Source organism: Lampetra fluviatilis, chromosome 57 (assembly GCF_964198595.1).
Source record: "Lampetra fluviatilis chromosome 57, kcLamFluv1.1, whole genome shotgun sequence".
NCBI lineage: Eukaryota > Metazoa > Chordata > Hyperoartia > Petromyzontiformes > Petromyzontidae > Lampetra > Lampetra fluviatilis.
The window spans coordinates 8247032-8272111 of NC_136331.1; the positions used below are offsets into that span (position 1 = coordinate 8247032).

At 50.3% G+C, this 25080-nt stretch overlaps 2 protein-coding genes across 2 annotated transcripts; one reads left to right on the top strand and one right to left on the bottom strand.

Annotated features, from left to right (window-relative positions):
- The first annotated feature begins 1515 nt into the window (after nt 1-1515).
- Nucleotides 1516-14664, top strand: ANKRD60 (ankyrin repeat domain 60). Its single transcript, XM_078880495.1, has 5 exons — nt 1516-1726; nt 1898-2025; nt 2713-2887; nt 4036-4467; nt 14537-14664. Exons 1-5 carry the CDS (start codon nt 1516-1518, stop codon nt 14662-14664), a joined length of 1074 nt encoding a protein of 357 aa, XP_078736621.1.
- Nucleotides 13527-24889, bottom strand: CYYR1 (cysteine and tyrosine rich 1). The gene is made up of 4 exons (XM_078880420.1): nt 24428-24889; nt 17880-17991; nt 17095-17270; nt 13527-15122 (listed from the first exon to the last, which is right to left on the bottom strand). The coding sequence occupies exons 1-4, from the start codon at nt 24486-24488 to the stop codon at nt 14995-14997; spliced, it is 477 nt and encodes a 158-aa protein (XP_078736546.1). The 5' UTR covers nt 24489-24889; the 3' UTR covers nt 13527-14994.
- Between the last annotated feature and the right edge of the window lie 191 nt (nt 24890-25080).

The window sequence follows — 25080 nt, forward strand, 5'->3', positions numbered from 1 at the left end:
GTAAGTATACAATACTCAATCTTGATTTGTTTTTTTCGGTAAAGTCACGTCGGTAGTGTGCAGCTCGCATGAGTTGGGGTAAAGTGTGGGTGCTGCCTGCCAACATCTCCCAGAATGGGCGCCGCGGTAGCTAGGAGATGTTGACTATCTCGCCTGGTATGCAGGAGGTCGTGGATTTGATACCGACCCTGACGCCTGCTGCTGTATATTTGGAGTTTGTGTCTCTCTCTCATCACTCTCTCATCATCATCACGGTGGCCAGGAGATGTTGACTACCTAGCCTGGTATATAGGAGGTCGTGGGTTCGATCCCGACCCTGACGCCTGCTGTATATATTTGGAGTGTGTATCTTTCTCATCATCATCACGGTGGCTAGGAGATGTTGACTACCTCGCCTGGTATACAGGAGGTCGTGGGTTCGATCCCGACCCTGACGCCTGCTGGAAATTTGTAGTTTGCGTGTTCGTTCTCCCCGTGGTCGCGTGGATTCTTCTCCGGGCCCTCCGGTTTTTCTCTCCACATTCAGAATCAACATCACGCGTTTAGAATATTTGGCTGCTGCTATAAATTTCAATACGACAAGCCGCTTCATTTAGCTGTAATTTATGACCAGGTCGCTTCTGAAAAAGAGCTGTATAGCTCAGGGGGCTTTACCTGGTAAAATACAAATAAATTGTTTTGTTTTATAACCTCTAGAGTGCATAACTCCAAGTGGTTACCTTATATCGGAAGAGCGTTCCAGACGGCCACAGAAGCGCATCTGAAAGCGTGCGATGCGGTGACCGTTTTTGTTCGATGGCCAGCCAAATCCGCTGCTGCGAGGATTACCGGAATTCGCGTGATGGCTTATGCTCCTTAACGAGATGAGCAAGAAGGTATTGTGGTTCATTTGTGGCAAACATTTTGTGTAAAGAATGCAACCTTATTATATATTATTTTGGCAAACGAAAGCTAATGTAGCTCGGCGACCACTTGAAGGACATGGCCGGATCTGGCTGTCTCCGTCACGACACGTGCCAAAGAATGTTGTACACCCTGCAGCTTGGTAATCGTTTTTGCCAGACGTCCCGTAGAGTAGTGAGCTACAATAATCGAGCCTTGTCGATACTGTGCTGCACGAGGTGAGCTGGGAAAGCCAGGCAAGTGCAAGTCTGAATATGACTTCTTCCTTTTGGTCTTATACAAAGGCAATTCAAGTATACAAGCATTCATAGCTCGGTTTGAGCGGTTATAAAGACAATACATCTATTATCAGAGCATGTTTGTTTGCATGTTTTGCCACAAGTACGTGTGGTGAATGCAGTCTTGATGCCTTGGCGTTTGAACATCTTGACACCTGTTTTATTACCATGAAGGGTAAAAAAAAAAAGCTACTCTTATTATTGTCATACTTTGATACCGACAAAAAAAATGTCCCATAGATGCAAATGTGAAGGATCCACGAGGCTTTCAACTCTGCACTGTGCGGCAGCAGCACTCATGCAGTGGATCTGTAGCAAGGACCGCCAGCGCTGCATGATCAGCCTGAGGCCACCGCCACCGCACGGCCGTTGCTCGAAAACTCGTCGGCAAGCGTCGGAGCCGCGCGCCCTCCTGGTTGACTCCGGGGAGCTGGTCGACCTGCCGGGCTGTCACCGCGACACTCGCGTGCGGCAGGTGAAGGAGCTCCTGGAGATCACAGCCGGAATCCCGAGTGACCTCCAGCGGCTGAGCTACCTGGACGAAGGTGATTGATACTGCGCGTATCAAAGGAGAGAATTCGTGGTGGCACGGTGGCTCGGAAGACTGACATTGTTTATCTGCTTACCCACCTACGCGTATACCCACTTAATCTACCTCCTCGTTCATCACTACCCACTCATCCCTATTTGCAGCCGTTTTTTCTCATTCCTCACAGGAGACCTGGCAGATGAGGCCACCCTGTGCTCCCTGGACACGGTGGCAGGGGCAACGCTGGGCGTGCGCGTGTGGCAGCATGACGGCTGGCACCGGCTGGTGGCGGCTGCCCTCCGGGGAGACCCAGAGGTAGGAATCCACTTCCGTGGTGCGTCACCACCTGATGCACCTCGATCTTACCCGTGGACAAAGAAGAGGCGTCAATGAGGCAGTTAAGCTCTAATTATAATAACAACCAATCTCTAGCCCTACCTCGAAGCCTAACTAGCACGAATCCTACAACTGACACGAACTTGAACCCTATCCCATCCCTTATCACTTTACCCAGCCGCCATTAAAATTTTTGTACGGTTTTTTTTCTGAACCCGCGTAAAACGAGAAAAAATTTTACTGGACCAAGTCAGGGGTGGTGTGCCCTGGTATATATATAACAAACAAAACCATTGAGACAACCAAATGTCACAAGCTAATTCTTTGACGCACAATCCAATGCTATAGTAGTCTAGTTACTGCACTATACAGAACGGAATTGGGACTGCCTGGCACGTGACATTCCTGTGCAGCATGGAAAGGCAGCCAGCAGAAAGTCAGCATTGCTTTGCATGATGCGAGAAAAAAATTCCTTTGGGAGTGCGAATTATTTTTTTCTTTCGGTCCCCCATAAAAAAATAAACACCCCAGTTATGCGTGGGGACTGCATCCACCGACGTAAAATTCCGACGACACACTCGATAGCGGCACCCGCGTTTCTTTGAATACCAGCTCACTCGGCCTGCGCGCACACATTCCCCCCCCCTAATCGCCTCCCGGCCCTAGGTGCTGCGTCTGGGAGTGACGGACGACCTCAGCTACGGCGACTTCCGCACCCCGCAAGCCGCTCGTCTGGCAGCCGCCGACCTCTCGGCGTGGCGCTCTCGGCGCGCGTTCGTGGCGCTCTTCGCCGCCGCGCACCGTAACCACGCCGGCCTCGTGGGGCTCTTGCTCCGGCACGGTGAATGTCACACGCCGGCGGGGGGAGGTACAGCAAAAACCCGCGACTCCCATTCGCGCAGTTGGCTACGTACGGTGCGACAGAAAGTTCAACATACGTACGTACGTACAAGCCGCCACGCTCTGGGAAGCATAATGAGACCTGTCAAGGTGGCAAGATGATATCTCCCTCGCCTGATATCCAGGAGGTTATGGGTTCATTCCTGACCCAGACTTGTGTTTATTTGGAGTCCGCATGTTCTCTCGCCCGGTGGTCGTGTGGACTTTTCTTTGGGTCCTCCCGTTTTGCCCTCCACATATAGAAACATGCGTTGAGATTAGTTGGCCAGTATAAATATTCCACGTATGATATAAGCCACTTTGATGCGTGGCCAGGTCGCCTCTGAAAAAGAGCCAATAGCTCAGTGGGCGTTACCTGGTAATTAGTAGAAATAGTTTTTCTGAGAGGTTAACACAAACTCTGCTAGTATATCAAACATCTACATGTACAGGCTGTTGTCAATCCACTGCTGGATGAGGGCCTCCTTATGCCTTGTGGCTTGTGGAGATAATTGGACCATTCTTCCCTCTGCTGGTCTGTATGGATTGGTGAGGTGGGGTGCATAGACATTGAAGCATGGTACTTTAAAACTGTATTGTGATGCATTGCCTTCTATTGAAAACGTATATATATATGTGGACATAGCAGCGAGATAGGCAATGACATGGCCAAGCGGTAGCCCATTCGCCGCTTTTTGACTCGCGGTTGGAATCCAGCGGCCGCCCTGATTATTACGGGGGGTGTAATAACCATAATATGCACCTCGTGCCTTTGAATGGATGTTAAAGATCCTGTGATGCAACTCGCAAGAGTATGCCATTGCGTCAGGGTCCACATTATCCTCAATCGAAAATGACACGCAATGAATTAATCAATTGGGATTATCCGTAACAACCATTGCCCCCCCCCCCCTGGCCCGATTGCAGGCCAGGTGCTGAGTCATCTTGTGCCCACAGAAACATCTGTCACTTGGAGTGCCCTATTAATGTTTGAGATATGACGATGATGATGATGATGATTTGAAGGTCTGTGAGACGCTATATCAAACAAAAATAACTATAATCATTCCACAAATGCCCTTCGCCCGTCACTCCCCATCGTGCATGCAGGCGCAAGCGCGAGTGCCACCACCCCTTGCGGCCGCACGGCGCTGCACGCGGCGGCCGCCAGCGGCAGCCTCGAGGCCTTGCACAAGCTCCTGCGGCACGGCGCCCCCGCGGACGCACGCGATGCCGCGGGGCTGACGGCGCTGGAGCTCGCGCGCCGCTGGGCCCCCCGCAGCGCCGGCGCGGACCACGCGATCTTCCGCTTCGCGTGGCACGAACGGGCGCAGGCGATGCGGCCGCCACCGACGTGGCTCGACCCCGAGGAGCTCATGGCGCACCAGCGCTTCGACTCGGTGCTGCGCACCACCTTGGACGGACGGCGGGCGCAGAGGTACCAGGCCTGCCTGCCGCCAGTGTGTCCCGCCAGGGGGCCGGCGGGACAGGGACGGGGTCGCGGGGGCAGGAGGATGGGGAGGCCCACGGGGAAGAGTTCACGTCGGTGAGAAGAGCTATCGTGGGCAGGCGCGGCGAGCGTGGCTGTAACTGCACCGACTGTGTGTGGGTGTGCGTACGTTGGACTTCTTTCGCACCATACGTAGCCAACCGTGCTTATCGGCGGTGCAGGGGAAGCAGAGCAACCTAAACACAAACAGCAGTTCTCAAGAAATTAGTTTTCAATCTATATTTAAAAGTGAATTGATCCAGTCAGTGGCTTCCTAATGGCGGAAAGGAAGAGCTTTCAGATGCGCAGAAGTACATCTGAAAGCACGTGATGCAGTGACGGTGTCTCTGATTTGGCAGTGCGGTCAGCTGCACCACAACACAATTTGGAATGACACGTGGCCGCAGGTTTGCCCACCACTAGTGTAGGCCGTTAAACTCCCAAACACAGAGAAAACCCTCTTTAGAAAGGACCCTGCCAGAACATTGCAATGCAGAACGCGGCTGACCGATTTGGGCTTGAGACTTATTAAGGCCTATCAGAATGGCATATTATTGTTATACAGGTGATACATAAAATGTACCTTTCACGATTATAGAATAATTATAATGAGACAGCAGTTGGAGCTGGAGTGATACAACATGCACGTATCTCTCTTACTTTATTTTATTTTTAAAGCATGTTGTTATGTTTTGTAACTTGCGCTTGTACACACACTTGTTCGAATGATTTGTTTTCCAATTCGTTGCATTCCTCCAAACCCACAAAGCATTGTGGCGAGATGTAATTGTTTTGGGAAGTTCTGTTGTATGTTGTTAAAGATCCCTGGGGCTTTTTGGTTTGAAACAACCTGCGTATCTAAGGAACGTGTTTTCAACATTTTAAGTATGATTACCCCTTTCAAAATGCTGTCTAATGACAACTCTATAACAATCTATGATACATGTATGGACACCCTGTACGATCTAATGTTCTCAAAATGTTCGTGATATTTTTGTTTAAGAACTCAAAAGGCGCGTTACCCTTTCTCCCACAGTTTATAATCTGACAGACCAATGTGTTACAGTGGTTTGTAGATGATTGAATGAGACGACTGGCATCTCATTCGGCACACCAACACATACCTGTCAACCCCTTATCAGTGCCTACCTTATTACAGACCAATTTATGCCCTTATAAATCTCAACGTTCATCCTGCAAAGTCCCATCACAAGGGAGAAACACAAACATACTTTGAGCCTTCACATGGACACTCCCCACACCACAGAGACCTCACCAGTTTCGATCAATCTGTCTGGAATCTTGGATAATGTATCACGTGCCCCTTGTGGAGGTGGTGATACAAGTCACTTTGGGCAAGACACTGTCCCATGCTTCGACGTCAGGGGTCGCTATGCGTCTACTATAACAGCGATCGTGACGATCACGTCTCAGTGGTTCTGCTGGGCAGTAGCGGAGCAAGCATGGGGGACACGAGGTGCCTTTGCAACCCCCACCGCCCCCTAGTGGCCAAAGCTACGAGTTGGGGCCCCCGGTGTTAAATGTAAGAGACTGTGAGAGTAATGATGAGCGACTGGGCGAGACAAATCAAATATTGGGGGCCCCCACCTGACCGATTGACGCACCCCGAGCTGGTAATGTAGTCACGACGCCACTGATAATGTAGTTACATCGCCACTGATAATGTAGTTACTACGCCACTGATAGTGTAGTCACTACACCACTGATAATGTAGTTACATCGCCACTGATAATGTAGTTACTACGCCACTGATAATGTAGTTACTACACCACTGATAATGTAGTTACTACACTACTGATAATGTAGTTACATCGCCACTGATAATGTAGTTACTACACTACTGATAATGTAGTTACTACGCCACTGATAATGTAGTTACTACGCCACTGATAATGTAGTTACTACACCACTGATAATGTAGTTACTACACTACTGATAATGTAGTTACATCGCCACTGATAATGTAGTTACTACACTACTGATAATGTAGTTACTACGCCACTGATAATGTAGTTACTACGCCACTGATAATGTAGTTACTACGCCACTGATAATGTAGTTACTACACTACTGATAATGTAGTTACTACGCCACTGATAATGTAGTTACTACGCCACTGATAATGTAGTTACTACACTACTGATAATGTAGTTACTACGCCACTGATAATGTAGTTACTACGCCACTGATAATGCAGTTACTACACCACTGATAATGTCGTTACTACGCCACTGATAATGTAGTTACTACGCCACTGATGATGTAGTTACTACGCCACTGATAATGTAGTTACTACGCCACTGATAATGCAGTTACTACACCACTGATAATGTCGTTACTACGCCACTGATAATGTAGTTACTACACCACTGATGATGTAGTTACTACGCCACTGATAATGTAGTTACTACGCCACTGATAATGTAGTTACTACGCCACTGATAATGTAGTTACTACACCACTGATAATGTAGTTACTACGCCACTGATAATGTAGTTACATCGCCACTGATAATGTAGTTACTACACCACTGATAATGTAGTTACTACGCCACTGATAATGTAGTTACATCGCCACTGATAATGTAGTTACTACACCACTGATAATGTAGTTACTACGCCACTGATAATGTAGTTACATCGCCACTGATAATGTAGTTACTACACCACTGATAATGTAGTTACTACACTACTGATAGTGTAGTTACTACGCCACTGATAATGTAGTTACTACGCCACTGATAATGTAGTTACTACACTACTAATAATGGAGTTACTACGTCACTGATAATGTAGTTACTACACCACTGATAATGTAGTTACTACACTACTGATAATGTAGTTACTACGCCACTGATAATGTAGTTACTACACCACTGATAATGTAGTTACTACATCACTGATAATGTAGTTACTACGCCACTGATAATGTAGTTACTACACCACTGATAATGTAGTTACTACATCACTGATAATGTAGTTACTACACCACTGATAATGTAGTTACTACATCACTGATAATGTAGTTACTACGCCACTGATAATGTAGTTACTACGCCACTGATAGTGTAGTCACTACACCACTGATAATGTAGTTACTACGCCACTGATAATGTAGTTACTACGCCACTGATAATGTAGTTACTACACCACTGATAATGTAGTTACTACACTACTGATAATGTAGTTACTACGCCACTGATAATGTAGTTACTACACCACTGATAATGCAGTTACTACACCACTGATGATGTAGTTACTACACCACTGATAATGTAGTTACTACACCACTGATAATGTAGTTACTACGCCACTGATAATGTAGTTACTACACCACTGATAATGTAGTTACTACACCACTGATAATGTAGTTACTACACCACTGATAATGCAGTTACTACACCACTGATGATGTAGTTACTACACCACTGATAATGTAGTTACTACACCACTGATGATGTAGTTACTACACCACTGATAATGTAGTTACTACGCCACTGATAATGTCATTACTTCGCCACTGATAATGTCGTTACTACACCACTGATAATGTAGTTACTACGCCACTGATAATGTAGTTACTACGCCACTGATAATGTCGTTACTACACCGCTGGTGCTGGATAGACAACCTCATCACATCGTAACAGCACTGCAGGGACTTTCAGGACTTTCAGGACCGTGATCGCACAAAGCAACTCGTGGTAACGGCTCGAGTGGCTCAGCGGTAAAGCCAGCCGCTCGCCATCGGAAGGTTGCGAGTTCAAAATCCCGGTCGATAAAAATGATCTACCAATTTTGTGGGGAATTTGGCGGAGGTGGATTTGTGGAGAGTCTCCGGCACGTCAACCATACGAATGTGCCATTTCCACCGCTTGATCAGGGCTGTAACAACAAAGAGCTTCAATGCTAATTTAAGCAATAAAGCACTTTTGAATAAAAACACATTTTGGTGTACATGGTCATTCATGGTATTATTTGATTTGGGATCGATTGGCCTGTAGTAGTTAGGTCTTCAACAGCACAGCCAATCCAAGAATAATTTATATTTCACGTTAAATATTGTGTATCATCACAGCCTGTGCAGCGTTTGGTGGATTCTCACGCGATGGGAAATATGTCTCGGCTCGTAACTTTATGAATGCGACTGGTTACAATTTTGATGTTCGTAATTACAGGCGCATGCACGAAGATATGGCACTTGAAATCGTTTTTTTTTTTCAAAAGAATTCCGGAAAGAAAAAATACTTCATTCTGGTGTCATAATGTGTTGCATCTCATTACATAACAACAAGACGAAAAGACAAAGATCCCCCGTATAGCCTTAACAGACTAATGGGGCAAGTTCTGTTAGCAAGCACCTTTGAAGGCCGGCATGGCACACGAGGGGGTGGGTGGCCAGCAACCACGCCCGGCCGCCTTTGTCTCCCCAGTGGCGGTGTTTACACATTGCACCAGGTACTCATTTAAGGTTGAGTCGACCTAGGGGAGGCCCAGGACCGGTTACAATCGTCACTGGTGATGGCCATGAGCAGGAATCGAACCCGGGTGACCAGGTTCGTAGCGCAGCACGCTAACACACACACACAACACACTCTTAACACCAATATATATATTTTTTAATGCCAACATTTTAATGGCATCAAGGAGTGCTGCCTTAATGAATCCCAGACATCAGTAATGACATTTGACTGGTTTCGGCATTTTAGAAGTTTTCGAACTCTTTCCGCAGCGAACTCTACTCCCCACTAACTCCGGGGAAGGAAAACCCAATGTTTCATGGGCTGTATGCAAACCGCAACTTCATTTCAAAGGGTCTGCGGTCACATAAAGCCTACCGATTCGAAAGGGCCCCACAAATAATATGTATCCATCACTGCAAACATCCGAGCCACACTCAGGGGAACCTTTTCAACCTGGCAACAACCTTCTTCACGTGAACTCGGTCATCCTCCCAGCAGCTTTTGGGCCGTCTGGAATGCTCTTCCTTCTCGTGTTAGAACGTCACTTGGAGCTATGCACTTTAAAATTATCAAGTTGGAAAACTAATTTCTTTAAAACTCCTTTTGGTGTTCAGTTTGTTGTCCTTCCCCCGACACACTCCCATTAGCAACGGTTGGCTACGTACGGTGCGAAAGAAGTTCAACATAAATGCACAGAGGATGGCCAGCGCACCTTTCAGTGTTTAAGTCTAAACATTCCAACACGTTGGTGTTTACACAACTGCATCTTAGCAACACGTGGGTGAGTACATTCTTCATTTGTATTCTTAATTGTATTGCACTCCGGGCCTCCTGCAGTGAGTAAAGTGGCCGAGGTGTGTGTGTTTAAATGTATTGCCGTCAAAGGTATCCAAAAGATAAGGATCAGCCCTGCTGGAAACTCTTCACCAAAATACACAACGAGCAAAAGGCTGTAGAATCACAAGGGGAAGTGAAATACAACCAACTGGAAAAAACCTGCAATGTTATTGACCACATTTGAGGTCATTGCCACACATTTTCCATACACTAAGATTTGACTGTGGTGTCTTCTAGGCTTTGCTATGTTTTGCTTATATTATGATGCAACGTAATTTTCCAAGCCGTTATTGGTAACGCAGAACGCCACCAAGAGATAGCATTGTAATGCTGAACGCCACACTTCAATGTTGTGAGTCCAACCCTGTGCTGGTTTTTACAAGGTCCTGGGTGTTGCTGTGAAAGCAGTGACATGTGACCACACAGACAAAGATCACCCTTAAAGCCTGAATAAACGTTAGCGGTAAGTTCTGCTCGTGAGCACCTAATGAAAGCCGGCACTATACACGATGAGGTGGGTGGCCAGCACCACGCCCGACTGCCTTTGTTCCCGCAGTGCCAATGTTTACACACTGCACCAGGTACTCATTTAAAGCTGAGTCAACCTAGGCGCGGCCCATGACCGGTTCAGATAATCGTTACGGGTGTTGGTGGCCGTGAGTGGGAATCGAACTTGGGTCGCCGGGTTCGTAGCGCAGCGAATTAACCACTGCACCACTGCTCCCCACGTTACACGTGATCAAAACGCACACACTTGACCAGTTGGACATTTTTCAGGACCCGTGACATACCCACAACTCAAAGAGCAATTTTTTTTTGAGGCAGCATTCCAACACGTAGTCCATATTTTTGCTCAAGTTTGTGTTGTATTCAAAATGCAAACACCACATGGCATTTGCTAAAACCGTCAAGCAAGAGTTTGGTAGGCATATTAATAATATGATGCACACATTCTAATGGGACAATAAAACATAGTATATGTACAACAGCCAAAGCGAACCATGGCAAACACAAACATACTGAACACAATTTACAAAAGGTTCATTACGCACTTGTAAAATAACCTTTTGCAAGCGTGGAAAAATTTCGCCGCACATATGATGCCGGCTTCCCCACAAACAAACCTCATCTATTTACCCACGCGTTAGTTTGTTTCACAATTCTCTCACTCCCGCAGCAAACCTGACTGCCAACAAACAAAACAAGACTCCGTTCACTGCCCCAATCAACGAGCAACACGCAGTCCGATGACGCCAGAGCTCTCTCGTGTCCGAGCGAAAAATGTCTCGCAAAAGCTGAATATTCACGGGGCATCGGTAGGACAACTCCGTGCCGCATATCTCAATTTGAAAAAGCCACAACGCCGCTCACGTGAATGCAGGTGTCGGTTGCAGCTAGTCACGCGTTTTCAACAAACGTCAATGGAGTGCAATATTCAATGTTTTTACGAAAAATCTGCCAAGACTCCTATGAGATATAACTGTGCTTTTCAGAGGGCCGAGTATATGACCGGTGTGTCCAAGGCATATACTTTGAGTGGGCTTTGAGACACTAAAAAGATTCATTCAACTGTGGGTAGGTATAGATATTTTAATATTGATAAGGGAACGTCACGTGCCAAGCGTGTTGTTTTTTTACTATTCCAGTATAGTCTTCATAAAGTAAATCACATCGCAAGCTGTACATGGGCTTAGGTTGGTCTTCGTGGAAATAACAGCATTTGGTTGAAGAGAATGGATACAGCGGGTTACATCCCAAGCCCCTAAATTAACCAAATGCGCATTTTCTTGTACGCAGCCGCGCGTACCGTAGCTCCTTCATAGTTTGGCAGAGGGTGTTCACGTCAACGGTGGCCCCGTTACACACGCAGTGCATGCGCTTATTGCCCCGCAATGTTTCTCTTTCTGAGCCCGCCACCCGCCACCTCCCACGATCCACAAACTTGTGGGGAGGAGGAGGAGGCGGGGGTGATGGCCTTTAGTGCCACGTGTGTTACAAATGTGAGGTCCGGGTTTAAAAAAAACCACATTTTTGTAACTTCTACCCACATTTTTTGCATTCCAAGTTGGCTAGTGGGCTGCACGGCCACAAACGTGTTTTTCGGAGCCGCTTCGAACATGCCTGTATGTACACACACAAAGACAAAGATCCCCCGTATAGTCTGAACAGACTGTTGGGGCAAGTGCTGTACCTGTGAAGGCCGGCACGGCACACGAGGTGGTTGGTGGCCAGCACCACGAGCGGCCGCCTTTGTCTCCCCAATGGCGATGTTTACTACACACCGCACCGGGTACTCATTTGAGGCCGAGTCGACCTAGGGGAGGCCTAGGACCGGTTAAGACAATCGTCACCGGTGTTAGCCGTGAGCTGGAATGGAACCCGGGTCGCCAGGTTCGAAGCGAAGCGCGCTAACCGCTACACCACCGCTCCCCGCTACGCACACGCGCACACACACGTGGGTTTGTGCGACACGCGCTTAAATCACAAGGCTTGCCACGAGTGTTTCTCGCGATCCTTAAGCCCGCCGAGCGTTTCTGTTCGTGTCGTAGCAACCCAAGTACAACAGCGACTCGTCACACGCGCGTCCGGATCTACATGGAGTCGTGACCAGCACCCAGTTGTGATGTACGAATAACATTCAGAAGAATAAATATTTACGTTTCCACTGCTAAGGTTGGCCGGAATTTCATCACTCACGGTTGTGCGCATGATGAGTCACGTGAAGAAACACAACTCGCTTATTCAAGGACACATTGAGTGACCCCCCCACCCTTTAAAGTTGCTCATTTTCTGTCTGCCACTCCGTTCATCGTCTGTGACGTTACGCACACTCACAGGCGGCTCTACCTCTACGGCCTTGATGTGCCGTCGAAGAACCGTTGCCCGAAACGTCGTCCACTATATACGTTCCTTTCAACGCAGTGTCATCGATGAATGCGTTGAAGTTTTTGTTGTTGTTTATTCGTTGTGCGATAATACACCGCGTGTCAACACGGTATCGGGAAAAAAATCAAACGTTTCACTTTACATAGGCTGGGTTCATGTTTTTGATTTGACAGTTCAGTATCAACAAACACTTCCCTCTGCACGACCAACAGTTTAATTTCGCTCGCGTTTTTGGAACCTCGGTAACGTTGGCACGTCCACATGGGGAGTCACGGCGTCTCGGACAACAGCCGTCGACTCATCCCCTCTTGTTCCATTTGACAAAGACTGCCCCCCCCCCGCCTGCCTGTCCCCCCACAACAGGGCAAAGCAACAATAAGAGCAGGCTTAATGCGGCCAGCCAGCGCTGTTATCAATGCATCTCCACGCCTGAACTCCACTCTCAGCGATTAAATGACCAAAGCCAGCCGCAAGACTGTAACACTATTTAAACTATTTTCTTTTCTTTTTTACCAGGTGTAAGTCCCACTGAGCTAAGTAGCTCTTTGCTGGAAGCAACTTGGTCATCACCAATGATAGCTTCAGCGAAGCGGCTCATCGTCACGCGGAAATACATCGCAGCCAAATGTTCTAAACGCGTGATGTTGATTCTCAACGTGGAGGGGAAACACCGGAGGACCCGGAGCAAAATCCACGCGACCATGGGGAGAAAAAAACGCAAACTCCAAATGTACAGCAGCAGCAGGCGTCAGGGTCAGGATCGAACCCACGACCTCCTGTGTACCGGGCGAGGGAGTTAACATCTCTACACCGGTCATCACCACGTGGTGGATAAGCGGCAGCTTGTGCCTCAAACCAAAATGTCACCCTGGAATTGGGGCAGGGAGGATCAGTTTAGATTTTAAAAAAAAAATTTAGAACTGCTTTTCGTATTTATTCATAATAAAAAAGGGTTTGTTTTTTGGTTAGAGTAAATATAACTGTGTCGTTAGCCCACCACCATCCGACACAGCCAATTAGTGAGGTTTGTCAAGTAAACGAAACGTGTCAAATTAGGTACAACAAGCTGCTGGAGTGGTCACTAATTGGGCTCGTTTTGCTTACGTGACAAACCTTACTGATTGGCAGTGTCGGGTGGCGGTGTGTTAACGACGCATTTATATTGACGCGATCTCACGTGAAAAAAAAACCTTTATAACATCAGTTCCGAAAGCGTACGTGTTAAACTTTGTGTTTCATTTGTTGTCTTGCCCCCGCACCTCCGGCTAGCGCGGTTGGCTACGTACGGTGCGAAAGAAGTTCAACATAAATACACGCAGGATAGCCAGCGCACCTTTCAGTGTTTAAGTCTAAACATTCCAACACGTTGGTGTTAAAACAACTGCATCTTAGCAACACGTGGGTGCCATAGTGGTTGTTTTGTCAGGAGCGGGTGCGTAGATGGGTGGAGGCGCGCTTGCCGATCTCGGTCAACAATGACCGTGACCAGCTCACGTGCCGAGTCGTCTCCAGCCATCACGTGACAGCCTCCAGTTCACTCGCCGAGTCGTCTCCAGCCATCACGTGACAGCTTCCAGTTCACTTGCCGAGTCGTCTCCAGCCATCACGTGACAGCCTCCAGTTCACTTGCCGAGTCGTCTCCAGCCATCACGTGACAGCCTCCAGTTCACTTGCTGAGTCATCTCCAGCCATCACGTGACAGCCTCCATCCACTTTATAAACCACTCAGAAAATCTTAAGCACATAGACCGTGTTCCAAATCTGCATTGGGCAAACAACTTGGTTCTGCATTTCAGCATCATCATCATTAGCCACTGTCTGGATAAAGGTCACCCATTACCATGGTACCCCCTCTCCAGCGTACCCCCTCTCCAGCGTACCCCCTCTCCCACGTACCCCCTCTCTTCGTACCCCCAGCACCTTCGCACCCCTCCTGCTCCAGCTTGTCGACCCCGGTGCAGTTGCACCGCCTGCACCCTCGACAGCGGAGTCACCGCGCGCCGCCGCCGCCGCACTGCCCACCTCCTTCCTGCACGCCCACGTGACCCCCATCTCACCGCTCCATCTCCGCGGCCGTCGGCCCTCCCGGGCGCATTCTCTCTCTCCGTTGAGCCATCACGTCAGAGCGGTCTTGCCCATCAGCCATGATGCCCCTTGCAGTAGATGCAAGTCTTCTCAATCCCTCATTTTTTTATATTTGTTTGTTTAAACAGTGAAGATGAAGATTCTGATTTACATTTAACAAGTGGGGGGGGGGGGAGATGATTTTCTTTTTTTACATTAAGTACAAAAAGAGAGTTTTAAAAAAACACGTCGCTTTGGTCTTGAGCATGGTAGAGAGGAGACCGTTCCGCTTCTCTTCCGTCCCCCGTCCGCTACTTTCCCGGGTACGGTGGAGGAGGGTAGCCAGGCCCGGGGCCCGTGCTTTGGGCCGCGTAGGGAGGCGGCAGGTCGGCTCCCACTGTCGGACTGTACGGACTGTACGGCGGTGGCGGGGGGAAGCCTGCACAGGCCGGACACAGGGTCATGGGTAAGGAAGGGGCAAGTCAGGGACGGGAGGGGTTCTGCCAAAGATCCGCCCCGGGTAGCCTGGGACAGGCTGTTGGGGCGAGTGCCGTTAGCGAGCGGCGCCGACGAGGCACCGGCACGGCACGCGAGGGGGGTGGGTGGCCAGCAACCACGCCCGGCCGCCTTTGTCTCCCCCCAGTGGCGATGTTTTTTTTACACACACCGCACCAGGTACTCAGAGGCCGAATCGACCCTAGGGCAGGCCCAGGACCGGTTCAGATAATCGTTGCCTGGCGTTGGCCGCGAGCGGGAATCGAGCCCGGGTCACCGGCTCCGTCGCATCGCGCGCTCACCGGCTCCGTCGCATCGCGCGCTCACCGGCTCCGTCGCATCGCGCGCTCACTGGCTCCGTCGCATCGCGCGCTCACCGCTACGTTCACCGCTCACCGCTACGTTCACCGCTCACCGCTACGTTCACCGCTCACCGCTACGGTCACCGCTCACCGCTACGTTCACCGCTCACCGCTACGTTCACCGCTCACCGCTACGTTCACCGCTCACCGCTACGTTCACCGCTCACCGCTACGTTCACCGCTCACCGCTACGTTCACCGCTCACCGCTACGTTCACCGCTCACCGCTACGTTCACCGCTCACCGCTACGCTCACCGCTCACCGCTACGCTCACCGCTACGCTCACCGCTACGCTACCGCTCCCCCAGGGAGACGGACGGGGGTGGGGAACTCCCAGGGCACGTGCACGGAGAGAGCAGCTTTGCAACACCAGCTGCGTAGCCCCACACACCGCACCGCCACTGCACACAGACGCGAGCAAACGCCAACAGTGCAAAGGGGATCTCTGGTGAGGTTCCAGCGGGAGCGGAAGGGCTTATGGCCATGGGTTGTAAGGCCAAGACGACGGGACAGGGGTTACTTGATTAGTTGGGGTTTGGAGTAATGGTGCAGTTTGCTTGACTAACGTGGTTAGGGGTAGGGGTAGCGTTTACTTGGCTATTGTGGTTGGGGCTCTCTGTCCTCTATGCGCTGTGAAGAAGGCCCATTGCCCAACACGCTGCCTATCATACGCCTTTTCTTTTTAAGGCAGTGTTGTTGCCGAATGAGTCGGGTATTTTTTTTTCTTTGTTATTGGACGGTTGAGTAATTTGTTTACGTTGGGAGTAATGCTGAACCCTACTTGGGGTAGGCGTTTGGTTGGCTGGGGAGGTAAATATTCGGGCTACAGATTGGTTGTATGGCGTGGCTGTGGGTATGGGCAGGGTGAGCGACTGGGCCGGTTTGTTAGTTTGTTGTGGTTAGGGGTAGCTGCCGAGGAGCATTTAATAATTAAACCAGCGCACGCGTGCGCCGGATCGTGAAAGGTGCGAATGAGCACTGTTAATCGCCAATGAGGATAATCCGCCCGTAGATAAACGAGAGTCACCTGCAGAAGCAACCCAACAGAATTTCGTATAATTCGTCTTCAACTGGCCGTCGACGGAGCAGCTGATGATTAGAGCGAGCGTGTGCCTTCGAAACATTCCATTAACTCTTTAACAAGCACGCTTTATCCGCAGCCCAGATGACCTGGCTCCAAATTGCCAAAGCGTCGCTAAATTCCACGCGGTCTGCGCAAGACCCATCCGTTGCGACTTGCCTTCCCATAAAATTTAAAATGAGAAAAAAAACGCGATCTTTATTTATTATTTGTTTCATTTACTCCGTCGATTTTTTTTTTGCGCGTCCTAAATATTCGCTGCGCACGGTCGCACTTAATCTTGCCCGGTCGATGTTAGCCGCCGAGGTCGTGACAGGCTTAACTCATTCCTGTTGCTCCGTGCCCCCTGTATCCTTTCCAGTCCTGCTGCGACGTGCACCCGATGCCTACTTAATATTCGCTCCGATATCGGCACGTAAATTAAACACCGACGGACCGACCGACGCGCCGACCCGCCGACCCACCGTACTTACTATAACCCTCGCCGGCCGCCACGGTGACGGTGCTGAGCGCGTTGGAGCGCGACGGCGTCGCCATGCCCACCCTGCGCTGGCTCGACTTGAGGCAGGAGCAGATGCACACGGCCACGGCCGCGATGATCCCCAGCAGGAAGACGAGGCCCAGCACGATGCCGGCGATCGCCGCCCCCCTGCACAGCGCACGCAACCACACGGACGCGACGCGCGAGACGCTCCGCTGGAGGTCTGCGAAAAAGAGCTTTGTCGCTCGTCGGATTTCCTCCAGTGTCATGTTAATGTTTCCGGTTGCGATTCTGAAATGCTCGGGGGATTTGTCACGCCCTGCATTGTTTGTTGCCCCCCCCCCAACCCACCCCCCACACCTTTCTAGCAAATGATATTGATCCGGCTGCTCGGTCATACAAAAGACGTGGATCTGAAAAACGAAGTTCGACTGGCTGGAGGAGTTTATTCACAAACTCGTCTAACGACAAAAATGCGATTTTACATTTCATATCCGGCCCTCTACACTGCATCGCACCGCCATGCTCTCCTCTCTGCAGTTTGAACTTCTTTCGCACCCTACGTAGGCAACCGTGCTTTGCGGGGGATTAGCTTGGGCAATACTGCAGGGGGTGGAGGGGGGGTTATGGGAAAGTGGCGGTGAGGCTAAACGCATTCGGCGGAGACCTGCCCCTGCAGATGGATGCCAACTCTGAGTGGACCCTTCAGAGCGAGGCTAGAAGAATGAATGAATGGAGGGGACAAGGAGGGGACTGGCGCCGCAGGCGTGCACTCACGTCAGCACGTTGCCCACGTAGGAGAGGTACGAGCAGCAGTAGGCCGTGTCGTCGGAGCTGCAGCAGTACTTCTCCTGGTCGCACACGTCGTAGCACTGCGCCAGCGCCACGTCTGCCAAATACAGGCGCAGCGCGAGCACACCAATTAAAACGCATCGTGAGATGCGGCGCGCGTGTGTGTGTAGATATAGTGGGGGAGCGGGAGTGTAGCGGTTAGTGTACGCTGCGCTACAAACACAGCGACCCGAGTTCGATTCCCATTCACGGCTAACACCAGTGACGATTATCAAAACCGGTCCTGGACCTCCACTAGGTCGACTCAGCCTCAAATGACTACCTGGTGCGATGTGTAAACTTCGCCACTGTTGATAACGCAGCCCCGCAGCACTGTGCGTGAGCACTATCCAGGCACAATCCCGTTTTCGCCGCGAGATCCGATGAGATAGCGGGTGTGCGTTCCGTGCGATTTGGTCGCGGGAGAAAAAAACGCATTAACATGCGAATACAATTTTTTTTTTGGACAGGAACGCGTTTGCAGTGGTGTACAGGTAGACATTAAAAACACCCTTCTATACACTTTCGATTCATACGGTTCGTAAATGTGACCGCGTCTCAAGGACCGCTGTGCAAATTAAGGAAAACGCGCGCATCTAAATAGTCTGAAGAAGAGGGGGGGGGGTCCCTCCGTTTGGAGGGGCGCGGAATGCCAGACGGCAGAGAGGTACAGTTGAGATAGATACAAACGAGATGACTTCACGGCAGAAGCGTGTATGGAGACGCTTAAAAAAAAAGGGACAGAGGCGATCATAGGCGAAGAAGATAAATTCTCAAGGCCGCACTTGACCAGGGCAAGGGGTTTCAGCCACGTACACTGTCAGAGGGAGGGAAAAACACATTCACACATCCTAAACTGCGTTGTATACTGGATACACCGCACTGCCAAAGAGGCTTCATTTGGGAAATAACCCTTAAAAATTGAAATTAATAAAAGTAAAAATTAAAATAAAATAAAAATCACGACGTTTCGGAGGCAACACAAGCTTCCGTCTTCAGGTGGAACCGTCACAGCACGCTTGCTGTATCAAAGAATATGAATCCTTGCAGTCACGAAAGCTTCAAATCTAGAATTAAATAACCCTTTCTTGAATACGGAGGGCAGATAACAAGCACAACAACAGCAGCAGCAGCACACGATACACCATGGCTTTGTGCGAGTATCGTCCGAATGCGACCGTTATCTCAAGACGCTGCACAGACAAACACAGTTGGGCGTGTTTACTCTGCAGAGAGACAGGGGGCTGAGTGGGGGAGGCGGACAGTCCGCATGAAGGACGGAAAGTCTTTTTGCTCGAGCCTGGACTTGGAACAGGGCTGGGGGGGCTGGTGTTGGGCTAAGGGGGGGGGGAGGGGAAGGAGTCGAGGGCAGATGGGTGGAAGGTGCACTTCAGACACGCCGGCACGCGAAGGAGGGACACGTGAAAACGGTCCCCGCGTGGAAAACTGTTGCACGATCTTTCGCGTGTGACCTGTAGTTGAAGAAATCAGTCGATGGCTCAGCCCGCAAGCAATTGTAGGGCTGCACCTTCACCGCGGTTAGTTTTTAGCGCATTTCACCGTGACACGAGGTGCTCACACCGCACGCAAGTGTTGTAAATGCACGCGAACAACTCACGTGAATTTCGGTGACCCACTTAAAAGCGACACACGACCCGTTCCTGCTGCCAACGGCACAACGTGTGGCTCTGGTTGACGCATCCGTACGTGTAAAATGTATCAGATTAGGGAACGTTATAGCCGACTAAACTTTGACAAGACGCGATTATGGCTAAAGAGGGCGGCGATGCGTGAGAAAGCTTTGACTTTACAAAAACGGACTCCCGCTCAGTTACGCGACATTTTCAAACGATTTGTGTAAATGCGCAGGCCCTTTTTTGCCGACCCACTGCTAGATGAGGGCCTTGTCAATCCACTGCTGGATGAGGCCTTGTCAATCCACTGCTGGATGAGGGCCTTGTCAATCCACTGCTGGATGAGGGCCTTGTCAACCCACTGCTGGATGAGGGCCTTGTCAACCCACTGCTGGATGAGGGCCTTGTCAATCCACTGCTGGATGAGGCCTTGTCAACCCACTGCTGGATGAGGGCCTTGTCAACCCACTGCTGGATGAGGCCTTGTCAATCCACTGCTGGATGAGGCCTTGTCAACCCACTGCTGGATGAGGGCCTTGTCAACCCACTGCTGGATGAGGGCCTTGTCAACCCACTGCTGGATGAGGCCTTGTCAATCCACTGCTGGATGAGGGCCTTGTCAATCCACTGCTGGATGAGGCCTTGTCAATCCACTGCTGGATGAGGGCCTTGTCAACCCACTGCTAGATGAGGGCCTTGTCAACCCACTGCTGGATGAGGCCTTGTCAATCCACTGCTGGATGAGGGCCTTGTCAACCCACTGCTGGATGAGGCCTTGTCAATCCACTGCTGGATGGGGGCCTTGTCAATCCACTGCTGGATGAGAGCCTTGTCAATCCACTGCTGAATGAGGGCCTTGTCAACCCACTGCTGGATGAGGGCCTTGTCAATCCACTGCTGGATGAGAGCCTTGTCAATCCACTGCTGGATGTGCGGGCTGGCACGATACTTTGTGCGCCACACCGGTCAGTCAGCTGTTGGTGAAGGGCTAGAGTAGACCATGGAGCCATAGGGCTCCGCGGGTGGCTAGGAGATGTTAACTTCCTCGCCTGGTATACAGGAGGTCAGTGGCGAGATGTTAACTCCCTTGCCTGGTATACAGGAGGTCAGTGGCGAGATGTTAACTCCCTTGCCTGGTATACAGGAGGTCGTGGATTCGATCCCGACCCTGGCGACTGCTGTATATTTGGAGTTTGCGTGTCTCTCTCTCACTCTCCCCGTGGTCGCGTGGATTTTTCTCCGGGTCCTCCGGTTTTTCCCCTCCACGTTTAGAATCAACGCCACGCGTTTATGGAGTATTTGGCTGCTGCAATTTTCCACGTGATGAAGCCACGATTGTTGAGCTATTATTGGCAATAGCTAGGTCGCTACTGAAAAATAGGTGTAGAGCTTAGTAAGCCTTACCTGGTAAATTAAAAAAGTTTAGTTTATTTCAGCACAGAAGTACAGAAGTTTTACAATGGATTTCACTAAAACTATTTAGACTATTTTTTATTTTACCAGGTAGGACCCACTGAGCTATATAGCTTTTTTTCAGAAGAGACCTGACCACAGATGGTAGCTCAACGAAGCGGCTTATCGTCGCGTGGAAATTCATAGCAGACAAATACTCTTAAACGCTCGATGTTGATTCTGCATGTGGAGGGAAAAACCGGAGCACCTGGAGAGAAATTCACGTGACCACAGGGAGAACGAACTCACAAACTCCAAATATACAGCAGCAGGTGCCAGGGTCGAGATCGAACCCACGACCTCTGGCATACCAGGCGAGGTAGTTAACATATCCTAGCTACCTTGATGTTGATGAGAGACACACACAAACTCCAAATATATACAGCCGGCATCAGGGTCAAGATCGAACCCACGACCTCCTGCATACTAGGCGAGGTAGTTAACATCTCCTACCTACCTTGATGTTGATGAGAGAGAGACACACACAAACTCCAAATATATACAGCAGGCGTCAGGTCGGGATCGATCCCACGACCTCCTGCATACCAGGCGAGGTAGTTAACATCTCCTAGCCACCCTGATGTTGATGAGAGAGACACGCAAACTCCAAATAAACACAGCAGGCGTCTGGGTCGGGATCGAACCCACGACCTCCTGTATACCAGGCGAAGGTAGTTAACACCTCGCCACCGTGGCACCCACGACGTAATCCCCACGGCAGTCGAGAGCAGCAACCTGCTTGTGCACGTATTGGGTCACCCATCCATCGCGAGCATTCACCAGGCTCACCCCCCCCCTCCTGCTTAAGCTTCCAAGATGTAGGAAGTTCGTGCGCGTTTCTCGCGAGTTGGTCATCGAGCTGTTTATGTAGCCTCGTGAGGTCACCACGATTGAACATTCCTGATTGACACGCTCCGTAAAACGATGCACGGAACAGCCCTTTGCCGTCAAGCCACCGGTCGTACGAGGGCCTTCCCCACGCCGTGCTGGTTCCCGTCGGTGGTGTTTGAGCATACTTCACCACGCCGGTCGGTTCGAGATGAAGTCCCCGGCGTGTGCCTTGTAACCGATCTTTCACCTCGTGAATCTTACTCCTGGCACAGCGTGGTACCGCACGCGTTTGTGAGCGAGTTTTCTTTTTTGAAACGTTTCGTGGCGAGCCCCAGAGTGCGCACCAGGCGAGAGATTGGGTGCACGAGACAATTGTCAGTGAATCTAATATGGTCTCGAGTTCAAAAGTTAGTTTAAGACAATAGCAAGCTAATTCAGTAACACACAACACTAGCAAATTAATCTGCTTCTAAAGCGAATCAGTCTCGCAATGTTGTCCTTGTTTCTGTTGGGATCTCGTCTCACCACATCTCCCACACCACACCACAACTGCGTATCTTGTCTGTGAGTCCCACACCTCACCACAACTGTGTATCTTGTCTGTGTGTTCCACGCCTCACTACATCCCTTGTCCACATACTGTCGTCCATTCAATCGTCTCTCGTCGCAGGGCGGTGTCAAAGTTGAAAAGGTCCCCCAACAAATGATTCTCTGTTTCGGGGCCCCAAAGAAGACATTGGGACCGACCCAACAACCACAGTAGCTAGGAGATGTTAACTACCTCGCCTGGTATACAGAAGGTCGTGGGTTCGTTCCCAACCCTGACGACTGCTCTATATTTGGAGTTTGCGTCTTTATTTCTCTCTCTCTCTCCCCATGGTCACGTGGATTTTTTTTAGAATCAACATCACGCGTTCAGAGTATTTGGCCGCTGTTATAAATTCCTACGTCGTGAAGATAAGCAACTTCGTTCGAGTTATGATTTGTGATAGCCAGGTCGCTTATGCAAAAAAACTACTATATAGATTATAGTCTGTTTTAGTTTTTAACCACGATGACTCCCCTACACCATCCACCCCAACCACGTGGGTCATGCAGACAACCCACGTGGGTCATGCAGACAACCACGCGGGCACGGCTCTGTGACCGTGGGAACAAAAAACACAATGCAGGCAACAACTCGCAGACGTTGTCGGACAAAAAAACCCCGCGACATGGACATTTCCCAACCACGATCGGGCACAAAACAGGGACAACCAAATAGTCTTAGGTTTTTTCGGTAAAGTCACGTAGGTAAAAAAATAAAATTAATAAAATAAAAATAAAAAATATATAGTATATTTACAAGGAGTATTTACAAGGACTGTTTTCTTGGAATTTCTCTTACTTGAAATAGCAATCGTGCTGTGACGGTTCCACCTGAAGACGGAAGCTTGTGTTGCCTCCGAAACGTCGTGATTTTTATTTTATTTAACTTTTATTAATTTTAATTTTTTACCTACGTGACTTTACCGAAAAAAACTAAGAATATGAATCCTTGCAGTCACGAAAGCTTCAAATCTAGGGACAACCAGGTCTGTCCAGGCCACGTGTGGGGGAGAGCAGACGACGACACATCGAGAGATATGAGTTCGGGACAAGAAGCACGCAGAAGACACGTGGGAGAAGGCGCGCGCTTGGAGTTATGCCGAAGAGACGGCAAGGGCGGACACGCAAGACGTGGGTTATCGAGTTCAGGGGTTCTGCGTCTTCTCGGCTTGGGGGGCACGCACATCGTGGGGGTGCGAGATGCCCTTTCTGGGGGGGGGGGATGAGAGACATGGGCCAGAATTTTTGAGAAGGTAAATAATCGACAACACAAATTAAGCACGGGAATGTAAGCTACAGCTTACTTTCATAATAGAGGTGTTTTGGGGTTAGATTGCGTAAATGTGCCGTTAAACCCTCCACCACCCGACACAGCCAAGTAGTGAGGGTTGTCGCGTAAACAGAACGTGCCAATTCGTCACTAGTACAGCAACACCTATACAATGGATGATATTGGTCGCCAAAGCCTGCGTGTTAAACTGACAACTTTGTTTCATCAAACCCTATGTATGAATTTAACGTTTCCACGTCGTGTACGATTGAAACCCAAAGGGGGTGTTGTGCAAGGCTGCAGTGAAAAGGGTCGAGGGCCCCACGCGGATCGAGAGGGACGAGACCCCAGGGCACGGAGACGGACCGACTTGCGGAGAAAAGTGATTGTACGAAAGTGGCCTTGGGCTCGGCGCGTCGGACCAAAGCGACTGCTGCGATGTGCGGCGTGCGGCGAAACTTCGCCGGAGGAGGCACCGCGAACGATCGAGGGAGCAGCGCGCGGAAGATGATGGAGCCGTGAAACGAGAAGCCCGCGGCGTGTCAGACGTTTCGCGGATTGTTCCATCGCATAGACCGCGAGAGATGGCGGTGGAGTTGGCTCGCCAACCAGCAGTGGATGTATCATGGCCGATGACAGCGAGAGATGATGCCGGCTTTGAGAGGCCTCCACCCAGCGGTGAATAAGACCGCGACCCGACGCGATGGGGAACAACTCACCGACAAAGGCGACCACTGCCAAGACGGCAGGCGGAGTGGCGCGCAGACGCGAAGTCATCATTGCGCATTCCTTCTTGCGAGACAAAAGGTCTCCCTCTCTCGCAGCAGCAGCAGCGGCGGCTGATAAATCCTGTTCCGTCTCTCCCCCCCCCTCTCTCTCTCGAGCTCTCGTCCCACGCAGGGATAGCGACACAAATCACGACAGATAAAAACCCTGACCCGAGTAGGGGTGGTGGGGGTGGGGGGGTGTAAGCGCAGGGTTTTGAGAACTTTTCGGCTGAGATGCTTGGGATCAACCCCCAAACTCTGTGGTGGCGTTCCCGTTCCCCTCTCCGCCACGGAGTAACAACAACGTCAGCTGCTGATGCTCGCCTCGCTCTCTCTCTCTCGCACGGCACGGCACGCGGGCAGGAAGACTGGGTGGGTGGCTCTGCTGCTTGCTGCCTTCTCTCCACAACCACCTCCCCCCCCTTCCCCCTCCTCTGCCCCCTCTTTCTCTGCTACCCCCCACCCTCTGCCATCCCTCCCCTGCCCCTTCCCTCCCCTGCCCCTTCCCTCCTCTGCCCCTTCCCTCCTCTGCCCCCTCCCTCCCCTGCCCCCTCCCTCCCTCCCCTGCCCCCTCCCTCCCCTGCCCCTTCCCTCCCCTGCCCCCA